At 37.2% G+C, this 24,041-nt stretch overlaps 1 protein-coding gene across 1 annotated transcript; it reads right to left on the bottom strand.

The window, feature by feature from the left end:
* Positions 1–1,193: 1,193 nt before the first annotated feature.
* On the bottom strand, positions 1,194–21,682 carry grb7 (growth factor receptor bound protein 7). Its single transcript, XM_015602194.3, has 15 exons — positions 21,561–21,682; positions 16,702–16,866; positions 16,384–16,519; positions 13,733–13,889; positions 13,500–13,621; positions 11,684–11,758; positions 10,911–11,048; positions 9,883–9,993; positions 9,604–9,702; positions 8,591–8,671; positions 8,232–8,345; positions 6,796–6,853; positions 4,535–4,622; positions 4,337–4,430; positions 1,194–3,198 (listed from the first exon to the last, which is right to left on the bottom strand). The coding sequence occupies exons 2-15, from the start codon at positions 16,851–16,853 to the stop codon at positions 3,052–3,054; spliced, it is 1,572 nt and encodes a 523-aa protein (XP_015457680.3). The 5' UTR covers positions 16,854–16,866; positions 21,561–21,682; the 3' UTR covers positions 1,194–3,051.
* Positions 21,683–24,041: the final 2,359 nt, after the last annotated feature.

Raw genomic sequence — 24,041 nt, 5'->3', positions numbered from 1 at the left:
TTGGTATTAAACTGTTTAACCTCTAGTTTTGAAGGTCATGCTAACACCTGCATTCCTGAACTTCTTCTCTTTAAATGAGACACAGAATCAGTTTGTGTGCTTGTGGCGCCCCCTGCTAGAGAAATCCCAGAATGCAGTGGTGAGCAGTTCAAAAGCCAACAATGAAACAATGACTTTATTTAAGGTTTTAGTTCAGATAATGTAAATACAAAGGCACTGCATGGATCATTTTTATTAATATGATCTATATGGTAATCATCTGTAGGGTGTCATGTTTGGGCAGTGCAACCTTAATGATTAAAATACACACCTTTCCCATTGGCTCCTGGCACCATTTGCACATTGCACATCATTAATGTGTACTGTATTTTTCGCACTATAAGGTGCACTTAAAATCCTTAAATTTTCCCAGTGCGTCAGTGCGTCTTATAATCCGGTATGAATTCTACCTGTCAGGTTGTAAAGGGCAGTAAAGCCACTCTGCTGAAGTACAGCGTTATACAGGAGTTTCAGTTTAGTTCTTCAGCAGTGTTAGCATTAGCTGCTAACTGCACTAAGTGCTAGCTCTTTCACTGTTCAGATGTGAGTATTATCTGACTGTAGCCTGCTGCTAACCCTGGCTAGCACTGCTGGAGCAGCAATAGCATAGCCGCTAACTTCCTTGTTCAGTTATAGAGGTGAGTATATTAGACTGTAGTCTGTGTGTTTACCCTGTTAAAAAAACTACATGGGACAAACCGCAAACTAATATCACCCTGGGTTCTGCAAGACTCAGGGTTCCTGTGTAGCACTGACCGTGGCTAGACTTCTGAAAGTTTATCAAAATATAGAGAAGAGCTCTACTCACTCAAAATGAACAATTTTTAGGAGAGAAATCTGTATAAATTAACATCCATCGTTTGACTTTAAAGGAAATGTTTTGTTTTTTTAAGAATTATAGTTTTGTTTACTTAGCTTAGCTTAAAAGTCAGCGGCGAGACCTGCTGAATTAGAAGGAAAACATGGCGACACCCATGTTCCCTACTAGTGTCGCATTATGCGCCTTATAATCCAGTGCGCTTTGTGTTTGAAAAAAAGACCAGAAAATAGATATTTATTAGTAGTACGCCTTATAATCCATTGTGCCTTATAGTACGCAAAATACAGTACATATGTTTCATTGCAAAAGTGTGCTACATTAAATGCAGACTGGGTTTTTTAACAAAGGTTTATTCAACATTACATAAAGAAAAAACAGTGGAAAAAAGGACAGTGGAAGACTAATTCAAATACCTGCCTGCAGATTACAGTGATAAAACATGTGTATAAAATAAACACAACAAAATGTAAACTATTACTGGTAGACAATATATTATTCATAAATATATGTATTTTAAAGAGAAGTTTAATTCTCCTCTGATATGTAAAGCAATGTGCAAAAATTTTCAAACAATGTGCTTTAGATCCTTAAGCCTGGTATTTTCCAACTCCAGTACGAAGGTGAATTTGCACTGCACAGTTTACACTGATCTAAGGCTTTAATTAGACTGCGGGTGAATGGGATTTGTTTCTCAAATCAGATCTGTTGTGGTGACTCTCTGTACTGCTATTTACTATTTATTACTAAGGTCAGCAATTGTAGAGTAACTAACCCATGCTGCTCTTCTTGGACCCCAAACTTCCCTCACTTTAGACTTGATGAGAAAGCTGTTTGTTGCATTGTGAGTGCCACCTCCAAATGGGATTAGAATCCGCTTGCTTTTCAACAATTGGTTTTAGTGTGTTTTCTGGCTGTTCAGATTATCAGCAATAAATCTGGATACAATCTAGACGGATTAGCCTAACACATAGTTTAAGACTATGTTCAGACTACAGGCAAATCAGATTTGTTTAAGGTCTAAGGGCGTTTTCACACCTGTAGTTTGTTTCTCTGGTCTGAATTAGTTCATAAGTTTGGTCATTTGGAGCGTTTTCCCCCCTCGGTTTGTTTTGTATTTGAAAAGACACATATAAACGCATCAAAATGGGCTCCAACAAACCTTGTGTGCATGTTATCTCTCTCTTGATTGGTCAGAGCTGTCAGCGCAGGAGCAATAAAATAAATACAGCTAGAAGGTTCTGTGTTCCAGACCAGTGTGAACACAGAAAATTAGCTGCTGCGCCTTAAACTAGTGTTTACATTAGGATGCACAGAGCATATAGTAAACAGAGTTGCATGGACACGAGAAGTGAGCGCTGCACACACTGCATTTAGTGTAAAAACAGCATGGATCAGCAGACGATACTGTTTGTTTATACCTGTGGTAATCATCTAGGTGATAAATCAAATTAAACTGCACCTGAACGGCAATTTATCGCAAATAAAAGGACTATAAAAGAAAATATTTGATAGTTGGTTTGGATCGAGACCAAAACACATTCTCACCACAAACAAGAGCGCTTTGGAGAATACTTCGGAGGACCAAGATCACTTATCATGAGTCTTTTTTTTTTTTGTTTTTTTTCTTTCTATTTTCAGTGCAATTGCTGTTTTAACACTGTTTTAACCGTAACAAATAATGCTGGTGTGAAAACGCCCCAAGTGGTGTGCAGACTGAGACGTATCTGTAAAAATCTAGTTGAAAATCACATTTAAATTTGATTTCCTTCGGTTTCTGGCATCATCAATCCTGATCAGCCAAATCTGATCAGATTTTGTCTGACAGTCTGAACTTAGCCAAACACACCTCATTTAGCTAAATAAGAACCAAAACTCCAATTAATGTTGTGACTGAAGTGCAGACAACTGAAACTGTGCAGTGCAGGTAAACTTACACACAAGTTGAGCTGGTACACACTGCTTAAGGATAATAAATACAATCACCATTACTTCTGTTAGAGCGTTCTCTAGTGGTTGACCTGTAAACAGAATCCTGCTTGAACTGTATACTAAAGAAAAATGGACATTTAAATGTGTGGCTGGATGAGTTCGGTTGGTCAGCAGGGATGCAGAACAGTGTGGATGTGAAGGTTTGGTTTATAGAAGTGGAATGCTTCACTGGCACACTGGGAGAGGAGTGAGAGATGATTGATTTAGAGAGCGATGCGTGTGCAGGGGTGCTTCAGACACACAGGAAGGATTCCACGGTTAATCTGGTGAAACTCCACCAGCTGCAGCAGATCCATAAAGAGAGTGACACCATCATCCATAGTGTAGTGCTGTCTTCCACCCTCCTCATACTAGAGAGAGAAAGAGAAAGAGAGAGAGAGAGAGAGAGAGAGAGAGAGAGAGAGAAAGAGATAGAGAGGTTAACTTTACTTTTTAATCTAAATAATAATTCAGCTTTTCACAAATTCTACACAATTCAGTTATGAAATACAAGTAATTTGGTGCAATAACCCTACCAGCTATCATATTTATTGTGCTTGATGGAAAACAAGGGCTGTAAACACAACTATAAGCATTTTGTTGATCTGTATCTGCCAGTGGACCCATAGGGCCCATATTTAACTTTTTATTCTTATGTGGGGCCATCATGCAACCCATGGATAAAACTTCCTGGTTCCGGCCGGTTTACCCATACAGGCCCCACATGGGCATGTTGTCTGGTGTCATTCTTTCTAATAGTATTAAATAATATAATGTATTATTTCAAGATGATCAAAGCAGCTCCAGACCATCACACTACCACCAACATGCTTTACGTTGAGTATAATGCTTTTTTTTCTGAAATTATGCATTACCACTGTCATTCACTAAGAGAAGTGAGACCTGCAGTTCTTTAAATGTTGTTCTGGTTTTTTTGTGACCTTCTGGATGACTTTTCCATGTCCTTTTAGAGTAATTTTGTTAGCCCAGTCACTCCTGGGAATGTGTGGGAATGTGTGAATACTGTTGCATTTTTAATAATAGCTTTCACTGTGGTCCACTGGAGTCTCAAAGCTTTAGAAATGACTTTGTAAGCTTTTCCAGACAGACAGATGTCAATGACTTTGTTTTATAATCTGTCTTTCAATTTTGTCAGATCAGGGCATAATATGTTGTTTTTTGAGATCTTTTAGCTGCTTCATGTTGTCAGACAGGTTCTATTTAACTGATTCCTTGATTCTACAGATCTGGCAGCAATCAGGCCTTTGTACGACACTGTATTTCACTCAGTAAAAAGCTGTGTTGTAATCTGATTCAAAACACTAAATCACTGGCTATTGATAAACTGATTTTTCTCCTTTAAATAAATATAGATAATTATTGTGTGCTACTGACTGAATACAAAAAAGCTGCTGATAGTGTGCAGTTTAGATAAGGCGTTTAATGAGCACTCATTGTACCATCCATCAAATACACACACACTCACACAAACAAACACAGTGAACTCACAGGTATGAGAAGGTAGTGCTTGGTCTTCAGTTTATGACACAGAGACAACACAAAACACTGTGCATGCATCTGACTGTCCCGAATCAAAAACATCCTGCAGAGAGAGAGGGGAGAGAGATATAAGTTATATATTGCTACATGCATGTATTAATGTAAGCTCTGCTGAACGTCAAAAGAAGAGTTAATGATCGTTCTTACCCATCCACCTGACCCTGCTCTTCCAGAAGTCTCTCAGCCTCCGTCCGGGACACGCCACCATGAAACCAGGGCTGTGTCTGATGCACAGCTACAGATAAACACACACAAAGAGGCACACACAAACATAATTGTAATGCATACTCTAAAAACCATGTCATAAGTGTCAAATTGGCTCCTTTTACAGTCTACATGGCTCTACAGAGACTAGCGTTCAGTGCTAGTTAATCTCAGGAAGCTCTTGCTAATTTGCTGGGGGTTTGTAGCTAAGCAGAGAGGACTGCAGGCCAGAAGGAATCATCCCAGCACGCTTTCCCTTATCTAGCTCACCTGACTCGCCTGAAGCTCCTCATGAGCTGGCTCAGTGTGTTAGAGCAGGAAAAACACAAAGACTGTGTCCCAAAATCTAGGCTGCAGTAAAGGTAGGACAGTTTTTGCTGGCACCAATAAACAAAGGTTCCTCTTCAAAAACGTATTTAGGTTTGAAATGCCAAAATATCATAGCTTACTGATATGTTAAATGTATTAACGTTGCATAACCTTTCCTAATGCACAAATCTTGCTTAAAGAGAAGTGTTATTCTCCTATAATATGTAAAGCACTGTGCAAAATTCTTCATACAATGTGCTTCAGATCATTAAGCCCGGTATTTTCCACCTCCAGTATGAAGTCAGATATTTATTTAAAAACATTAATAAAAACTACTTAGAACACTGAAAAAATAGCTTTAGCATTGTTAATAAAATAGCATTTGTTACCTGTCTCCACTTTCTAACTATAAACTTTACCATGACATATAATTATTAAAATCTTTCAGAGACATACACTACAGGCCAAAAGTTTAGACACACCTTCTCATTCAAGGCGTTTTTTTTTATTTTCATGACTACTTACATTGTAGATTCTCACTGAAGGCATCAAAACTATGAATGAACACGTGGAATTTTATGTGCTTAACAAAAAATGAGCTGTCCTCCACAGTCACCGGACCTGAACCCAATCCAGATGGGGTTTGGGGGGGTTGGGGTGAGCTGGAGCGCAGAGTAAAGCCAAAGGGGCAACAAGTGCTAATAAACACCTCTGGGAACTCCTTCCTTCAAGACTGTTGGAAAACTTTTCAGGTGACCACCTCTTGAAGCTCATTGAGAGAATGATGCCAAGAGAGTGCAAAGCAGTAATCAGAGCAAAGGGTGGCTATTTTGAAGAAACTAGAATATAAAAGTTATTTCACCTTTTCTTGTTAAGTATATAACTCCACATGTGTTCATTCATAGTTTTGATGCCTTCAGTGAGAATCTACAATGTAAATAGTCATGAAAATAAAGAAAACACATTGAATGAAAAGGTGTCCAAACTTTTGGCCTGTTCTGTATTTTTTTGCATTGTTGTGTGACTCCAAATCCTTTCTATGCTTTAAAAATATTTTCATAATAAATGTATAATATTTAAGTTAAAATACACATTTTAGTTGTGTCCCTGGGTTTTACTCAGTACTGTTACCGTAACACATCCCCCCATCTGAAACATCTGGAACATTCTACAAGTCACATCTATAACAGGAAGTGACATCAGCTGGTTCTTCTGAAGACCATAGGAAGACCAAAATTAACTTCCCTCATTTGTTTTTTTGTATATTTAAGTTTTTTTTCCAGTTTGAGTCGAAAAAAGATAAAAAAATATATATAAGTTTTATTTTGAAGAGTTACAACAAGCAAATGGCATCCATTTGGTGGAATGGCCCATGTGTGTGGGTTGCTGTGATAATTTTTACTCTCTTTGCTTTGGCACTTTCCTTCTGTCACTCTGGATTTGATGAGGTTGTTGATTATCGTGTTGTGAGGGAAGCAAAAGAGAGCTGAAATGTGATTTGAGAGTCCAGTTTGGGAAAATCGGATGTGGTTTCTGGCTGTTCAGACTATCAAACATCAATCTGAGAACAATTTAGATATACCAAATCTGCTCAGATTTGTGCTGGCAGTCTGAACATAGCCAAACACTATTTATTATTTATTTTTATTTAACTTCCATCTAATGATGTAACTGAGGTGCAGAACACAAACTGTTCAGTGAAGCTAACCTACACACAAGCTGACCTGGGCCACACTGCTTTAAGATAATAAATACAATCACAATTACTTCTGTTAAAGCGCCCTCTAGCTGTCCTTAAACCCTTGTGAGCTTTGCTTTGCTGAAACTGAGGAATTTAAACCTCTGACTTTTTCACAAATACAGTGTAGGACTGTTGTGTGATTTGAAAGACCTACCTGTAGTTCGTGATCCTGGAACGCTGCTGGGTAAGCTGTAGCGTAACGCTTCTCTCTTCTAGAATAAAAAACACATACAATGTTTTGGATACTGTTCACAACACTGACCACTTTATCAGAAACACCCGCTTTATTTATAGCAGGTCAAAGTATTTGTGTATGATTAAAAAATATCTGTTGCAACAGCAATATTTATCAGCCACCCTCAGAAAATAAGCTGCTGTATCAGGCATTTTAATCATATGCCAATACAGCTCAAACTCATGCACTTAGCTTTTCTATCTTGAGGTAAAATGCATTTTTATACAGGAAGTATAAAAATAAGGTAGAATGTAAGTTTTAGTATTGAGTTATGTGAATAAGTAGTGGTCATAAGCTGTAGTTAGTTTAACTCTTTTTGTTTAAATACACTGCCTCACCAAAAAAAAGTCTCCACCTGGATTTAAGTAAGTAAATGATGTGGGGTTGATGCTGCAGTTGGTCAGGTTTAGGTTCAGCAGCAGTATGTGCTAAAAGAATGAGGTCAGCTGACTACTTGAATATACTGAATATAGAGCAGGTTATTCCATCAATTGATTTTTTCTTGCCCAATGACACGGCCATATTCCAAGATGACAATGCCAGGATTCACGTGCTGCAAGCTATGTGGTCTTGGTTCCCTTCACTTTACATTTGCTGGTTTGTAAAATCCTGTCAGTTCAGCGAGTTTCCAGGTGTTGTGCTGAATTCTCCTTCTCAATTCGACTCACTTTCATTGGCATGTGCATAATAGAGCAGAGTGAATGTAACAGTAAATGTACACTTGGATTCCTTTCTTTTCCTGTTTATAAATAAAGGTTAATCTGCAATTACGACACAGGAGTCACCAGCACACCAATGAGAGTCGAATTTCAGCATAACACTGGTTCTTTTTTTCTCTAATCTGCCTTAGCTACCTGTAATCTGTCTGAATGTTTGAACCACAGGGAAAAGTGTTTTCACACTGCAGACGAACCAGACCATTGTTCAGTTGAACCAGGAACATCTCATTTGGTTGGAAAAAATTGGTCCTTTGATCCAGACCCTTTCACACCTGCTTATGCTTAATTCGGACAAAACTGAAAAGTCTGGGACCCCAAACCAAAGGTAAGCCATCATGCATTTACATACTGTTAAATAGCAATGAACTTTTAATTATCAAAAATATTCAAACATTTTAATTGAAATAGAAACATTAAATATCCTAAATAAAGCAGAGACAGCTTGTTCACGTTAATGGTCTTTCATTTGTAAAAGAGATAAACAATATCAAGGTAAGTAGAAATTATATAGGATATGTCCGTATGTTGTATAATAACTTGATAAAGTAATTATTATGATAGGCTTAGCTTTAGTACTTTATTTTAATAGATGCATAATAAGATATTGACTAATAAAAGTACAATAAAAACACTCACCCTCCAGTTATAGCCTTCTTCCTGCTCTGCACTCTGAGCCTCTCGAGGGTTCAGGATCACTCTTCCTCCGCTCTTCCCGGAGAAATCCATGGCTACCATTGACTCCTCACCCTCCTGATACAGAGAACAGGATGAGTCAAAGAGGCGACAGGATTTTAAAAGGATGATAAACCCATGAAAGAGATGTTTTTTGCAGAGACAATATGTGTGTGGGATTGTGCTTTTACAACATCGAAACAGGTTGTGATATCCTGCAAATCTGTGAAGTTTTGTTTTAGTGGGATTTGCAGTTAGTAATTGTGTTGATGTTGTTTGTATGCTAGTGTGTGGGTGGTAGGTTGGTGTGAGTGTGTTTTTACCTTGATGTCTTTTCGTGGTGGGATCTGTAGTTTAGGACTAGTCTGGGATAACAGGTAATTACACTGAAGCTGCTTCCCATACTGAAACACACACGCACACACAGTTCATTAGAAACACAGTTAAAAACCTCAAATCAGCCCCAAAATAAAGTCCATCATCATTATTCAGTTTCTGACCACAGAACACCTAGGAAAGTCTACTATACTAATAATGTCTGTTAGCAACTTGGTGGACAGAAAGTGATTAAGGTAGGATTAGAAATTTTGCACAACAACAGTTGATTTATTGTAACTGAACACCTATAGACAAAAGTGACACAAAATTTTGGGCACCTTTGATCAAAATTCTTGTTACTGTTAATAGTTTAGTAACAGATGATCTGATCTCCAAACGACATAAAGCAAAAGATAAAAGAATGTGTTTGGTACAATAATGTGTGACAAAAGTATCTAGTGCACTAGTACATGTATCTGGATATTTAAAAAAACTGAGATTTCTATCAACAAATACACAGAAACACTTGCATGTTTATGCTAGCCATGCATGGGGTGATATTACATCTAAAAGAGATTTAATCTCAAATTACACATTGTTTTTTGTGTAGTTGTCAGAACCATAGACAAGATGGAAGCAGGATGCAATTGCAGATACATAGCTTTATCCAAAACCCTACCAGACAAGAATACCATAGACAAAACATTGATGGAAATGGACAGAGAAGGGTCATACATATAAAACTACACAAATAAATGAATAAGGCTCATAGCTTAGTGAATGCAAGCAGAGACTAAGGCCCAATCTATTTCATCTCTTTGCCCTACCACTTAGTCCTATCCCTCTGTTTTGTGTGTGCACTTCTAGGTGTAGTCTGTCCCAATTTTTGATAGTCTGGAAGGGGAAATGTTAGGGCTACATGCCTCTTCGAACTGAGATTTTTCAGAGGCACACTTTAATGTACACTTTACATGTACATTTTAATGTCCAAAAGCTGGGTAGGTTGGTGTGTCTGTACCTTAAACACTCTGAAGGCCGTAATCCAGCAGGTTTTAGCCTGTTCATTCTCTGCACACAGTAGTTTAAGGTCTTGAGAACGAAATCTGTCTCTACAAGACTGAAACACACACAACCAGCACACATCAAAACAAAAACAGAGATACATATTGTATACACATGACATGTTACAAAAGTGTGCTGAATATGATTTGCACATGAAGCGTGAGAAGTCTGTACTTCTACTTTGTATTTGTACAGTAATGTATGAATCATATAGGGTAGGAGCTGCTGGTGTTACCTTAATGCAGAAAGTGTGTACTTTAGGGGAGCCGTAGAGTTTACGGCTGTTGGAAACTGTGTACACAGTGAGATCCTCCAAATCAGCTACACACTGAAGGTGTCGAGGCTCCTAAATACAAACAATATACAGTATTGTTGTAGTGTTATTTGTATGCACATACTGTATGCAGATAGTATTCCATTATTTAAATTAGTATTCCATTAATTAAAAGGCAGAGTTTGATTTGCTTGAGTTGAGCACGATATAGTAAACAGAACTACTGAAGTTGAGGCCTGTTTTATAGCACATTAATTCACAATCCAAAAATGAGTATTGTAATGATTTTCCATTAAATCAGTTTAACACAACAGATATTGAATATGAAGAAAGATGCAACCTTTTACTTTTTATCATCTTGTCCACTGGAAAATGGATAGTAGTAACTGTTTAATTTGATAGTATACTGATATTATTTATTGAGCAACATTTTATTGTTCTGTTGGTCATGTTCTGTTTAATCATTTCATGTTTCTTGATATTTCTTTGCTTTTTTAATGTAGCATTGTCATGTTGGCACCCAGAGGTCAGAGTTGTTTTTTAATATGGTTTAAATTATTATACCACAGTTGGTTTAAACTGGTAATGTGTAGCTAAGAAGCATTCTATGGCTGCCAATATTTCACATTAATGACAAATCTGTGGGGCAGTTTTCCAGACAGGGATTAAGCCTAGTCGTAGACTATATTATTTTTTAAAAAAGTAAATCTCCATTCAAAATGCTGTGTAGTCCAAGACTAGCATAAATCCATGTTTGGGGAAACCTCCCCCTGTAAGTATCAGCCCACGTTTTTTTAACAAGTTTAACAAGACTAAGACAGAGTAATGGGCAGTTACTAAGAATAAACTCAGAATGAACTAATACTGTGTCCTAAAAAACAAGCAACAAGAGCAAAACACTACACAATTTTAATGTTTCAATGCATCTTAAAAGAAGAGACTGTTTTGCACAGGTGGGACTCTGAATAAGTGCGTTGCATTGTTCTGACCTTAGACGACCCCTTGGTGGAACAGTAGAGTCCAGATCGTCGTAAAATGAAGTACATTTTCTTCCAGGACTTCTTCCCTGCTTCTCTTACATGTAGATACCCCTGAATGTCTGGACATGAACCACACTTCAGCATACTCTACACACACACAATCACACATACAAAGAAAAGACAGAGATACAGCCTATTTCTGTAGAAGTTGAAGTATCAACTCAAGCTTTTTACTCAAGTATAAAAGTAAAAGTAATGTAAGTAATGTAAAAATGACATTAAGGACAAAAGCTTTGGTTGACCAAACACCCCCCCCCCAAAAAACAAATTTTTCTTAAAGGCATAATGACTATAATGTTCTATTAAAATGATAATGTGCATAAATGTGTGATGAACTAGGCTCCCTTTTTATCTGCATATATGTCCATTGAAAATTTATTAATTTTATTACAATGCCAATATATTAAAGAAATTTAGTTGGGATTATTCGTTCGAGTTCTCTTGCATCTCTGCACGGATCATCCTTATACTAGACTACATACGTCTGCTAAGGGTGTCAGAATGGTACATGTTAATACACAGTCTAGCCAAAAAAAAGTCGGCAATAAAAAAAGGTCACACACTATAATATTTGGTTGAAGCAACTTTAGCTTTGATTGCAGCACACATTCACTGTGGCATTGTTTTTATAAGCTTCTGCAATGTTACAAGATTTATTTCAGTCCAACCCCACATCATGAGACATTACTTTATAACATAAGTTTGGCTTTTATCTGGCTAACCTGGATGTGCTGTGATGAGGTCATTCCCTCCTTGGTCTCAGAGCTGTCTGAGATCATGTTCTCCGGGAAGTATTGCTGTGTAATTAAAAGAAAGTTAAAAGTCAAATTTGGACAAGTTACACATCTTTTCTAACAGTGAAGCTGTGCTTTTAAAAAGGTACAAATAACAAAAAACCCACATGAGAATTCTCTTCTATCAGACAAGAACAGAAAACTGAGGCTACAATGAGAAATGGGTACTGGCTTACCAAACTGAACAGCTAAATACTTCCAGTGATTACACACTTTACAAAGTAAAAGTAGTATCAATCTGGTTTTGTGAAAAGGACAATCAGTTGAGTGTATTTTTAATCACAGCCACTGGTTCTGAATCCAACAGAACATATTTAATGCAATCACGTCAACAGATTCTTAGTGGAATGTATCTATCATCTTGTGCTTTTCCCAATCAAAAAAAGCAAAAGGAGGACAAACCCAGTATTAGTATAGGCAACCAAATGGTGCTTTGTGAATGTACTGTATATTGCACAGCTATAAACAGTAGCAGTAGTCATGGATGTGATCTGTTTGGTCTCCCCCAAAAGAGATGAATGAAGATGACATGCTGTCACGTTTCATGAGAGCTCTGGAATAAGTGAAATTGCAGCCAGTTTGAATGTACAGTGAAGTGGGAAATTGCTGGAGGTTATTCACAATGAGAGTGTTAGGCAGTTCTGAGTGACAGAGAACACAATTGCAGTGACTGACTGGTTGCACTGACTACAAATAGTAATGACGTAAGCAGATATTTATAACTGTGGTTGGCATGCATCTGAAATGTTCCTCATATTTTTAAAGAAATGCCATATTATTTTGCTGTATCCTCCTAATTAATTTAAATAATGTGATTGTAGGAAATGTTACTGTGAAAAATTTCTATTTTTATTTTTTTAATCACGTCACTTATAGCAGACATCAGGTATTGCTTGGTCTCTGAACGCAGAGGATATGTAATCGTATTTTATTAATTTCCCTGTATTTCATTTAATAACCATAAAAACATAAAGATGAAGGAAACAAATCTAAACACTAAAGGGCTTTCTTCAGATATAAGCCCCTCTTGCCTGCTTGCTCAGCCTCAGTCTCATAAGTATAGAACTGGGTAAAAATGGAAGGTAGAAAGACCTGTTTACCAAAAGTTAAGAATCTTATTTTAATGAAACAAACCTCTTATTGTCATAAAGTCCAGTATCACTTTATTTGGATGGTCCATTATAGATGCCTCATAGATGCTCAACCAACATTCAAATAACACTCAACTAGATGTCTACTTTACTTTTAGTTGAATGTAAATTATTCTTTAAAGAACCTAATTTTACACCTAACCTTAACTCCCATGAATCAACCCTAAACACTTCCTAACCAAAACCTTAGGCTAAACTCTAAGCCTAAAAATGTTAAGAATCGAGTTAGGGTTAGAGTTAAGTGTAGGGTTACATTGAATAGAGAATAATTTACTTTGCATTTAATAAACGTGCAGTTAAATGTTAGTTGAATGTTAGCTGAGCATTTATAAGGCACCTATAATAAGACCATCCCTAGGCTCTGTTGGCCTTACCTCTAAACTAAGGCATGATTACACAGCCCAGGATGCCCTCTTCACATACAGATTGCATAAATAATGCTTGACTTATAGGTGTCAGACATATGTCCACTGCAGTGGACAAAGGTTAATTGCCAGGTTTCAGGAGGTTATAACATATCAAATTTGTATTTAATCTCAATGTAATACAAGATTCGTAAAAAACAAAAATAAAGGGAGCATCTTTATTCATACCACTGTTTTTTGGAAGAAATCATACTTGGCGTAGTTTTTTCGAAAGAGCAGTTTGGTGTCACCATCTTGTGGCCAAGAGGACTGCACTTGGACCAGCACTTCGTGGTCCTCCAGGCAGCGCTCTGGAACACCAAAACAACCACATGATAAGTATATATTGCCACACATTGTTTTACAGTTCTAACAGTTAATAGAACATTTAAGGCTATACCAATAGAAACTGTTATTCTTACCCAGCCCCAGTGTAGGGTGCTGTTCAATAAGAGCCCAGTTCTCCTGGTCCGTGCAGTGAGCTGCCTGTACCACAATATGGCACACGTCCCTCACCGTCGTCCCTGACGACACCAACACTGACCGACTGCGAGTGTCCTCCCCGAGCACTCTCACCACCTACACAAACACACACGCAGAAAGAGCTGTGTAAAACTGTCAAACTATCACAGAGAATGAAGACAGCATAGCGATCCTTTATAAAGAAAACCTGTAAAAAGCAACAGCTCCACATGCTGACACGTTTTACTACCTACACTGTTAATCCACAACTCAAAAAAAATGAAGTGGACACATTAACATTAAAATAAAGATCTTTTAAATTGAATTAATCGTCTGTTGCCAATGACCGCTTCCTTTCTATTGGCTTATGGCCCAATCTATTTGCAAACTGGGTGTATCCCTGTTCCTGACACTCACTGTCAATGTGTATTAATTACCTTCAGACTACCTTAGCTAAACTTGAATTTTATATATTTTGATTACCTGCCTGATCTCTGTGTTGTAGGCTGTAAGAGCAAGCAACATTTTCTGAGCTGCTAACTCTGTGTGTCAATGTGCGTTACTGTTAACTCTATAGCAGTAAATACATCTTTGTTCAACTGACCATAAAATAAAAATTAAAGTAGAATTATAGTGCAAAGCATTTGAAATGTTACAAAAACATCAATGAAGTTAATTTACAATTTAGGCCTAAAAACTTTTTTAAGATTTAAGTCTCATTAACTCAAGTTGTCAGTGAACATTACTTAAAAAAGTAAGGTTCATACGACAACTTATTTAGAGTCGATAGATTGTCGTATTCTTTACAATACACAGCGACTTGTCTTCTTATCTGGGATCTTTTAGTGGGTGTGTTTTGCAAACTGCATGAACAGGAGCCTGACTGCAAAAAAACTCACACATTAGTACTAATGTGATGTGCACGCATTGGCTGTAGCTAGTTGCTGTTTTAACTTTAGGTCACAACACTTTTCACACAACAATATATAGCGTCACCGACTGGTTATTCAACTTGTCATGTAAACACCATACTGTGAGATTGAGGCCTAGGAATCTGATTTACAAATGCAATTAAAGTCAGTAATCAGATGACTCAGCACATGTAAACACTTACTCTGATTACTTTCGCTTGTCTCAGTCTAAGCATGATAACACACGTAACCAGACAGCTACTATTAAATCCTTTAAATTCAATTAAAATTTATATTTGCCAATAAAGTGTTTGGACCGAGAAAGTGCAGAGGAAAAAATCCGGCCATATATCATGCATTGTGAACCCGGCCTAAGAAAAACTGCTAAATATAGCAAAGGCCAAGTTTCTGAATGTATCACTGACAGGTTGTTAGGTACTGCAAAGAGTCTCAACATGAATCATACAGAACTCACAGCTTTCATCTGTCACTCCTCACCCCACTCCCTTGTTCCCCCTGAGATTTATGAGAGGTAAAAATGTGTCATCCTCACAGTGTAACATAATGTATGCTCACAAAAGAATATAAAGAGCTGGATTGACAGGAGGTGATTTTTCTTTCTGTCAATACTAGTTTTGGACGCCTTTTACCTGTGTATGAAAGCATAAAGGTTTATCTTTGCTTTGGTGATTTAGAGCAAAGAAGTACTTAATTAGTAATTGTATAAAGTTATTATTATTTATTTATTTATTTTTGTAGTAGTAGCAGTAGTAGCAGTAGCAGTAGTAGCAGCTGTAGTTGGTGAAAGATTTAATGGGGAAAGAGAGAAAGAAGAACCTCTTTTCAAACTTGATGAACCAGTATTACTGAGCTGTCAATCAAACATGCAGCCAAACCATCGCAGAACACACAAAGAGACAATTAGTCAAAACACACACCTGCACACACACACACACACGCTTAATCACACACACACTCACACACACACACACGTGTCTGTCTGAGTCTGAGTGCAACTTTTGTGTGAGACCAAGGTCGTATACAGATTTAATGCGTTTCTGGGTGTGTTTTTGTGCGCACAAAGAGAAGTGACGACAAAAACAATGCCCCCAGGGGTGTGTGTGTGTGTGTGTGGGTGAGTGGAACACTTTTGCTAAAATGCACCATCTCACTATTGTATTGCCGTTGGCAACCACCAACTAACTTAAACCAGCATGTGAAATATTTCCACACTGGCTGGGGCCACTGGCATTAAAAACCACTGTTTTAATACAACATTAAACAATACAAAAAACACAGACACAGCTAATATTTTAGCATCAAGCTAACATATGTTCCTTATATTTTATCTTCAGTAAAGAAAATCAGTACTTTATTTGCTTCAGTATTTTGAATGTGTTGTTTAATATCCATTCACCCATCCACACACACACACACAGAGGGTGTCAACATACCCACTCATCCAACCATCCCTCTATTCTTCCACCAACCCTTCCATTCTCTTACACATCCATTCACCTATCCAACCACTCAATCACTCATCCACTGTCAATTCACCCATACACCCACCCATTAATCAATCAATCAATCCACCCACACATCTATCTGTCCACCCACCAATCACCCCATCCATTCACCCACCCACCTATTTGAAAACTAAAAAATAAAGATGAGTACATCCACCTTCACACCACACTTACATGGGTGTCGTCACCAGAAGGTGTGGTATTTCCCACCAGGGAGCCAATCCGAACTGGGGAGTTGGAGGGACTGCAGAGCTCTGGGAACGGATTGGGTATCGATGGCATAGATGACGGCCTATATTGTCCTCTAGAGCTGCAGAATAGAAAAATAATAATAATTTAAAATAATTTAAAAATCAAAAAGACTCTTGGATTTACAGGAATAATTTAGCCAAAACCTAATTTTCTTATGTTCACCTCCTTTCAAATATAATGTATTAGGCTAGACATGCTGCCAGCCATTGCATTATGATTCAGTGATGATAGAAGAAGTACCTGTGATTGAACCTGATATCCAGGGGCATTGATCGGGGTGTGGTTGGATGAATGGGCATTGGAGCATTCTTGGTCAGAGACGTCTTGTCTCTGGGATTGGATTCAGACTCTGTGTCTTTAAAAACCTCCGTCCAGCGGCGGTCCACCTGCATGGCTATACAGACTCTACAGAGAGACAGAGATACTAATTATTAGTAATTGAGTTCCTCCTTCCTGTGAGGAGTTTAATTACTCATACCTCACTGCCATTAATACAAATTGTGCTATGAGGTTATGGGCAGCTATACATGTGCATTTGTTGGCAAGCTGAGCTGAACAGAATGAGTATCTGAAGTGAAAGGGTAATGTTGAGAAGTGTTAGGACTATTACAGTGGAGTGATATTACAGAATGTTTTTCAGTGACACTGGATCAGGGCTGATCCAGGTATATTTTAATAGACTATTTAAATCCAAATCCATTACAGAGCTTTAACCACCATCAGAGCACCATCTGGTGTCCTCAGTGTGCCATTACTGGACATACTTGCCCTGCTGAGAGTTCTCAGAAAGTAAACGAATGTGGACCAGGTATTAAAACATTATTTAATATCTGCAACTATATAAAAATATATCAGAGCTGAATGGTCAGGTAAGTCTAATTAAGAATAATTAAGATATTACACACACTTTACTTATCTAAAGTTGATATTTAGCATTGAGAGACTCAGATCAGATCATGTTGAAGCATAACTTGATCAGGACATCCCTAGAGTTCAGCAGTTTAATAAACTGCAAGGTGTAGAAATGTTATCCCAATGTAGTACATCTCTATCTTGTTTCCTTAAAGGTTCAGCCAAAGTTAACCTTTCAATGTGTCATACTTCCCTACACCTGAATACAGATCAAAACAAGAACAGCAAAGTCTGTGCCAGGAGCCACTCAGCAGTCACACCTTCCTGGAGTGTTTGTCATTAATCCCACACGACTACACTACGGAAAATCACACACGCCATGCAGACAGTCCAATCAGGCCAGGTGACTGAGCAGTGCACCAGGAAACTGGCACACACACATACACACACAGAAGTGCAGTCATGTGTCAACATGTCATCTCACAAACACACACACACACTGTGTGCCAGGCGGATGTTAACCGACACACTGACTGAAGGAAGAGGAAAACAAATCCAGCATCCTCTTCAGTCTTGTCTTATTATTCATAACAAGGTCATTAAAGGATCATGTCTGCCGTGTCAAACTGCTTTTTCTAAAATTAAACCAGTTTAAAGTGGTGCTTAGCTGCACATTTGCTCAAAATATGGATATACAGCACTGGAAAAAAAATTAAGAGACCACTACAGTTTCTCTGATAGGTATATGTTTGAGTAAAATGAACACTGTTGTTTTATGGACAACATTCCAAACACAAATATTGTAATTTAGAGCATTTATTTACAGAAAGTGAAAAATTGCAGAAAACATGCACAATTTTCAAACCTCAAATAATGCAGAAGAAAACAAGTTCATATTCATAAAGTTTAAAGAGTTCAGAAATCAATATCTGGTGGAATAACTCTGGTTTTTAATCACAGTTTTTCATGCATCTTGGCATGTTTTCCTCCACCAGTCTTACACACTGATTTTGGACTTTATACCACTCCTGCTGCAAATATTCAAGCAGTTCAGTTTGGTTTGATGGCTTGTGATCATCCATCTTCCTCTTTATTATATTCCAGAGGTTTTCAATTTGATAAAATCAAAGAAACTCATCATTTTTAAGTGTCTCTTATTTTTCCAGAGCTGTATATCTATCTTAAGCTAAAATTGTCAGCCGCAATTTACACTGTGTGTACCCTTTGTTCAGAGGAATGGACCAATAGACATGCTCCAAAATTACTTGTAATACTTGGATATACTATAACTTGGATATACTATGCACTTTTGTTATGACAATAAAAATATGTTTTCTGATGATTACTTCTACCACTGCCTAGTTCACACTACACTAATAATGTGACCTACTAAAAAACTTGCCGAACAATCACCTATGTGAGGCACACAGGCGGCAAACATCTAGCAGGTTTAATATCTAGACATCTAAAGTCAAGAGCAGCAGCTACTTACAGCCAATGGGATTGCATAGAAAGAACCATCTGTTCAACCAACGTATCTTCTGCATTGCATCACTAGTTCTCAAGTGCATTTAGCTCTGCCTTGTTCTTATTTAAAAACATGATTCTGGAGAGCAGTCAGATAAGTCTGAAATATTTCCCAAGATAAAAAATAATGTAATTGGTAACCCTGTGTCACCAATCATCATGTAGTGTGAAAGCTGCAATCCCGATCATGCTGCTTGCCACCAGCAGCCAGAGAGCAAAGTTGGCATTGCCCTCTTTAATCCTTACACGCACACACAAATTCCTATCCCTATACAACAAGAAAACATATCACAGTTACAGTTGATGCTAAAATGAGGTGGGTGGTTGCAGGTCAAAACAACATAAATTTGCCATTGCTTTTCTGAGAATGGGTAGATGGTGCTCCTAAGGTGATGTTGATCAGCACAGGCATCTGTTACCTGATGTTATTCCTTCTAGTGTGCTGGATAACCAGTGATCCTATATCAGAGAGTTCATATCAGAGGGTGCTACACAAACTATGTCTTTTTACTGCAGCTTCACTGATGCCAGGGAAAGGGAAAGAAATGATGCTAGATAGAAGTAAAAGTGCAGAAAACAAGTGGGTTCCTGTGCTAGGCTTAAAGCTACTGTTACCAACAGTAACTAACCAGCTTTACCATCTTCTTGTGTCTAGTGCCCTTTTCCTCAAAAAGCAAACTACTTTAGAATATAGCTAACCACACAACATGAAATTAAGGTACAAAAAATATGTTTTAGCTGAGGCACATTTTCTCCAGCCATATATTGGGTCATATTTTAGAAATCTATTGGTGAGTCATCAACTGTTCAGCTTGATTTAGGGCGTCAGTGTATCTTTGCTATCGCAACGACGGAAAAAGTACGCCAAGCATAGCTTGAAACATGCAAACGGCTTTAACTCTTTTAATTACTCATGGGAGAGTTTTGGGTGTAATATAAAATAAACCAATCACATCTCACTTGCCATTACCTTTAAGAGCAGGTGCACTCTGACTTTGGCAGATTTGTATTTTAACAGCACAGAGCTTCTGCACTTCTCAGCAGAGAAAACTGACCTGCTCGTTCACGCTGTGAAGATGGAGCAAGCAGGTCATTTTACACTTGCGTTGCCAAGGTAGCAATGAACGTCTGACTTGTGTCTAGGTTTTTTTCAGTCACCTGGGCTTCCTATAACCTGTGTTTTCCATTGTCAAGATAGTAATATGCCAGAACACACCTCACTTTCAGACCACAACACCCATCAGCGTAGATATATATTTGTTAGCTCCGTGTTTATTTTAATGGAGTAGGCAGGAGGTGTGAAAATAGACTGTTTGCAGGATGTAAAATAGCAAGGAGCACTGCCGTGTCATGTGCAGGATATGGAAAGCTCCACTGGTGTGATATTTCCCATAAAATGTTCCATACAAATCATACTGAACTGAACTGCTGCCAGACAATTCTTTGTAAAGGTCAGAGGTTTATCAGCTTAAACCTGGTAGACAGACAGACTGGAATCACAGGATGATGTCATTTAGTCTGAAGAGTAAACAGAAAGTGCTAGACACCTGAAGCCATTGTCCTGGAACAAAACTGATACTAGCCTGCCTGGAACAATGAGGGGTAACTATAGGTGCTGCTCAGATGGTAAAAAACGATCAGCAACTTCAAAGAGGATTATTCAGATCTTCTCACCTGAGAGGCTGTCTCAAAAACACAACACTGCTGACAACATAAGCATCATAAGCACATCATGACAAGTTCAGCAAGTTCTCCCTGGAGATAATGAATCAGAAGCTACACGATGACAGTGCTCAGGATGAAACTATATTTCTGTATATTGTCATTTTCGAGACTTTCTATTGGTCCATTCATCAAGAAATGTTGACTGTGTAAGGGATAGTTTGTGAGTTTCAAATTATGTAGTAAATAAAAATCGAGAGAAATGGAGATACTTGTTTTTCACTGGACATTGATGATATACGCTACAGTTTATTTGTCATTGTTTTGGGTGAAGTACAATAAGATTTACACTCCTGAAATCTGAGAATTTAAAATCAGTATAAAAAATAAATTAAACAAATCTAGGAACTTAAAATTAAAGACATTTTCAATAATTTAAAATTTGGGAATTTAAACTTGAATCTTTCAAATAAGATTTAGGAATTTAAAATATGTGCATTTAAAAACAAAAAATTTATGACCTAAAATGTCTAAAGATATAATAAACTGAATTCAGTTATTTTATCAATTTAATTATTTTCTAAATAATCATAAATTGACCCTCTAGGTTTAGAGATAGAGATGTGTGAGTGTTAAGAATCGTATGAATGAATATCCAAAGAATTGTTCAGTTTTTTCATCCATTTGAAGGTTATTCACTTTTGCACATTCTTATTACAGACTTATTACTTCTTTGGGGACCCAAAAAAGATATAAATAAAATAATAATATTAATAATAATAATAATAATAATAATAATAATAATAATAATAATAATAATAATATAGAAAACATCTCATTTACACCATATCTGTAGAAAACAGTTGCCTCAGAAATACCAATCAATTTCTCTCAAGTCACAGACAGGCATGGCAGGTAAGTTATACATAAAGAAAAAAACATTTCAAAATCTCTACACTAGCTTTCAGTCTTTCACACCAACAAAGTTAAAGATGAATTAAAAATTAAATGCTAATATTTAATAATAAGCATGATTTTACACAGTAAAGTGAACATACCGTCAGAGCTTCAGTTCTGAATTCACACTGCTGCTGTTGTGAGGAGGATCCTGTTTGTTGTGCGTGAGATCACTGGTTTCGCTTGCCGGGAGCACACCTTGCCTGTAGGGGCGGGGCTAAGGCACGGGCAGGTAAACCGGTGAGAAGTTCCGGTGACTGGCTGTCATCACAGGTATATGTGGAAGTCTGTAAACAAGTGTGCTGCGGGGGCGTGAAGAAAAGAGCTGAAAAAATACCAGGTAAACTCAGGGTAAGCAGTATATGAATGTAAGTAGGATATCAGATAAAGTGGAACACTTAATCTTTACTGCCAGTGTACTTTGAATTGTTTTTTTTTTTTCAGCCAAAAAAATTTCTTTTTGTTTCTAAATTCTGTTCTGTTCTAAATATTAGGCATTACACTAATATTCAATAACAAGCATGATAATGGACCGATTCACTTTTTTGCAAAAAGTATTTAATCCCTTCTAATAAACAAACACCCAAACACTAATATTTTAAAAGGTTGGACCCACTATTTTTGACCCACAAAAGCTTAAAATAGAATAAATCCCTTTTGGTTGCAGATGCATTATATAATATATATTTAAAAATATCCTAACCCGACATACTTTCTCAGGTGCACCCCTTAACATGATAGGACTCAGGTTTTTCAAATGGCATGTTTAAAAGGTCACCCACTGCATGATTTGAAGCTATGCTTCTTCATGTGAGGAGAATCTAACCGGGCACATCTTGCTTTGACACTGTCTAGTAGAGAGTAGAGTACAGTAGTACAGAGCACTTCATAACAGCACCCTTTTCTATTGGAAAGACAGAAGAAGACAGAGATGGGCACTCATTAACATGTTCTAGAGGGCACTTTATCATTATTTTTTATTAATATCAGTATATTTTTATCAAAGAAACTTTATTGTCAGACAAATGTAAGCTAAGTAAATATAAAAAGCACATTTTTAAGGGGCAAAAACAATCTAGCCTTGTGTAAAAAGTGTTCACAAAGCTGAGTTTAATTTTACTGGCCATAACCAGACCTGGCCTGATTACTGCCAGACCTATAGAATCAAGAAATCAAACATGAAGCAGCTAAAAGATCTCAAAAATAACACATAATGCCTTAATCTGAAGAAATAAAAAAACAGAAGAGAAAACAATTTCAACGATCATCTATCAGCCTGAAAAAGTGGCACAGTGAGCGTTATTATTTATATATACAAGAATTGTATTATTTAAAAATGGTGAAAACATGGAAAACTGGTCAACCTTCCCAGGAGTGGCTGGCCAAAATTTTCCAAAAGGGCATGGACAACTCACCCAAGACTGCAGGTCTCACTTGCCTTGATGATCCCCAGAAGGAGAATGTCTGGTTATCTGTTAATGACCTCATTCTCAGGTGTATTTGGGTTCTGCAACAGGACAATGATCAAAAGCTCACCAGCAAGTCCACCTCTGAACTGCTTTAAAAAACTAAAGGTTTTGGAGGGGCCAAGTCAAAATGTGACTGACATGCTGTGGGATGATCTTGAAAAGATTGTGCATTCCCGAAAACCCTCTAACACGGCAGTTGTTGCCGCCAAGAATGGCACAATCAAGTTATAAGGTTTAGGGGGCAAACATTTTCACACAGGGCTAGATTGGTTTGGATAGTTTTTTCCCTTTAATAAATAAGATCATTTTAAAAGTGATTTTAATATTTACTTAGGTTATCTTTATCCAATAATAAAGTTTGTTTGATAATCTGAAAAACATCAGTATGACAAAAAATCAAAAGCCAAAGAAATCTGTAAGGAGGCAAATATTTTTCATGTCACTGTAGTTGGGTTTGTTTGTCCAAATTCTGAATTATATCTGCCACAGGGAAGGCACATTAAACTTCACCAATTATCACTAGCCAGCAACACTTTCTGAGACCTTGTTAGATCAGAATTAAAAACTAAATCTGCTTTAAAATAATTGCCAGAATAAACATTTATAAAATGTTATGTACAGTAGTATGTTTTATGTTATTTGCCACAAAAGATTTATGCATAGTCATATGCAAAATTTCAACTCCCTTTTTAATAATTAAGTGCTCCATAGCAAACAAACTTAAATCTGGTTAATTCTTTAATAATTTAGCAGTTTCTGGTTAACTAAAATTATTTCAATGCTTCATAATGCTTTTATCAATTTACTAGATTGAGCAAAGAAACAGTTCCTGTGCATTTAAATGTATTTCTACTTAGAAATACAGCCACACATATAATTCTAATGTAAATAGTTGTTGTTTTTTTTATTTATGCATACTGCCCTTCAACAACTGTTACCTGAGATTGTGACTGATCATCCTGCCAGAGGCCACTACTGACTCAGTGATGATGTTGAGGGAAGCAGAGCTGTACAGACAGATGAGGGGTTTGGTTCTGAAATCCAGCTGTTCTCAACATGACTATAAACAAAGTAGCACATTAACAAGCTAGAAAAAAAACAAGAGGGAAGCCG

Source organism: Astyanax mexicanus, chromosome 6, assembly GCF_023375975.1.
Source record: "Astyanax mexicanus isolate ESR-SI-001 chromosome 6, AstMex3_surface, whole genome shotgun sequence".
NCBI classification, from domain to species: domain Eukaryota; kingdom Metazoa; phylum Chordata; class Actinopteri; order Characiformes; family Acestrorhamphidae; genus Astyanax; species Astyanax mexicanus.
Note: the sequence above shows the minus strand (reverse complement) of the source record. Positions and strands in the feature narration are given on the sequence as shown.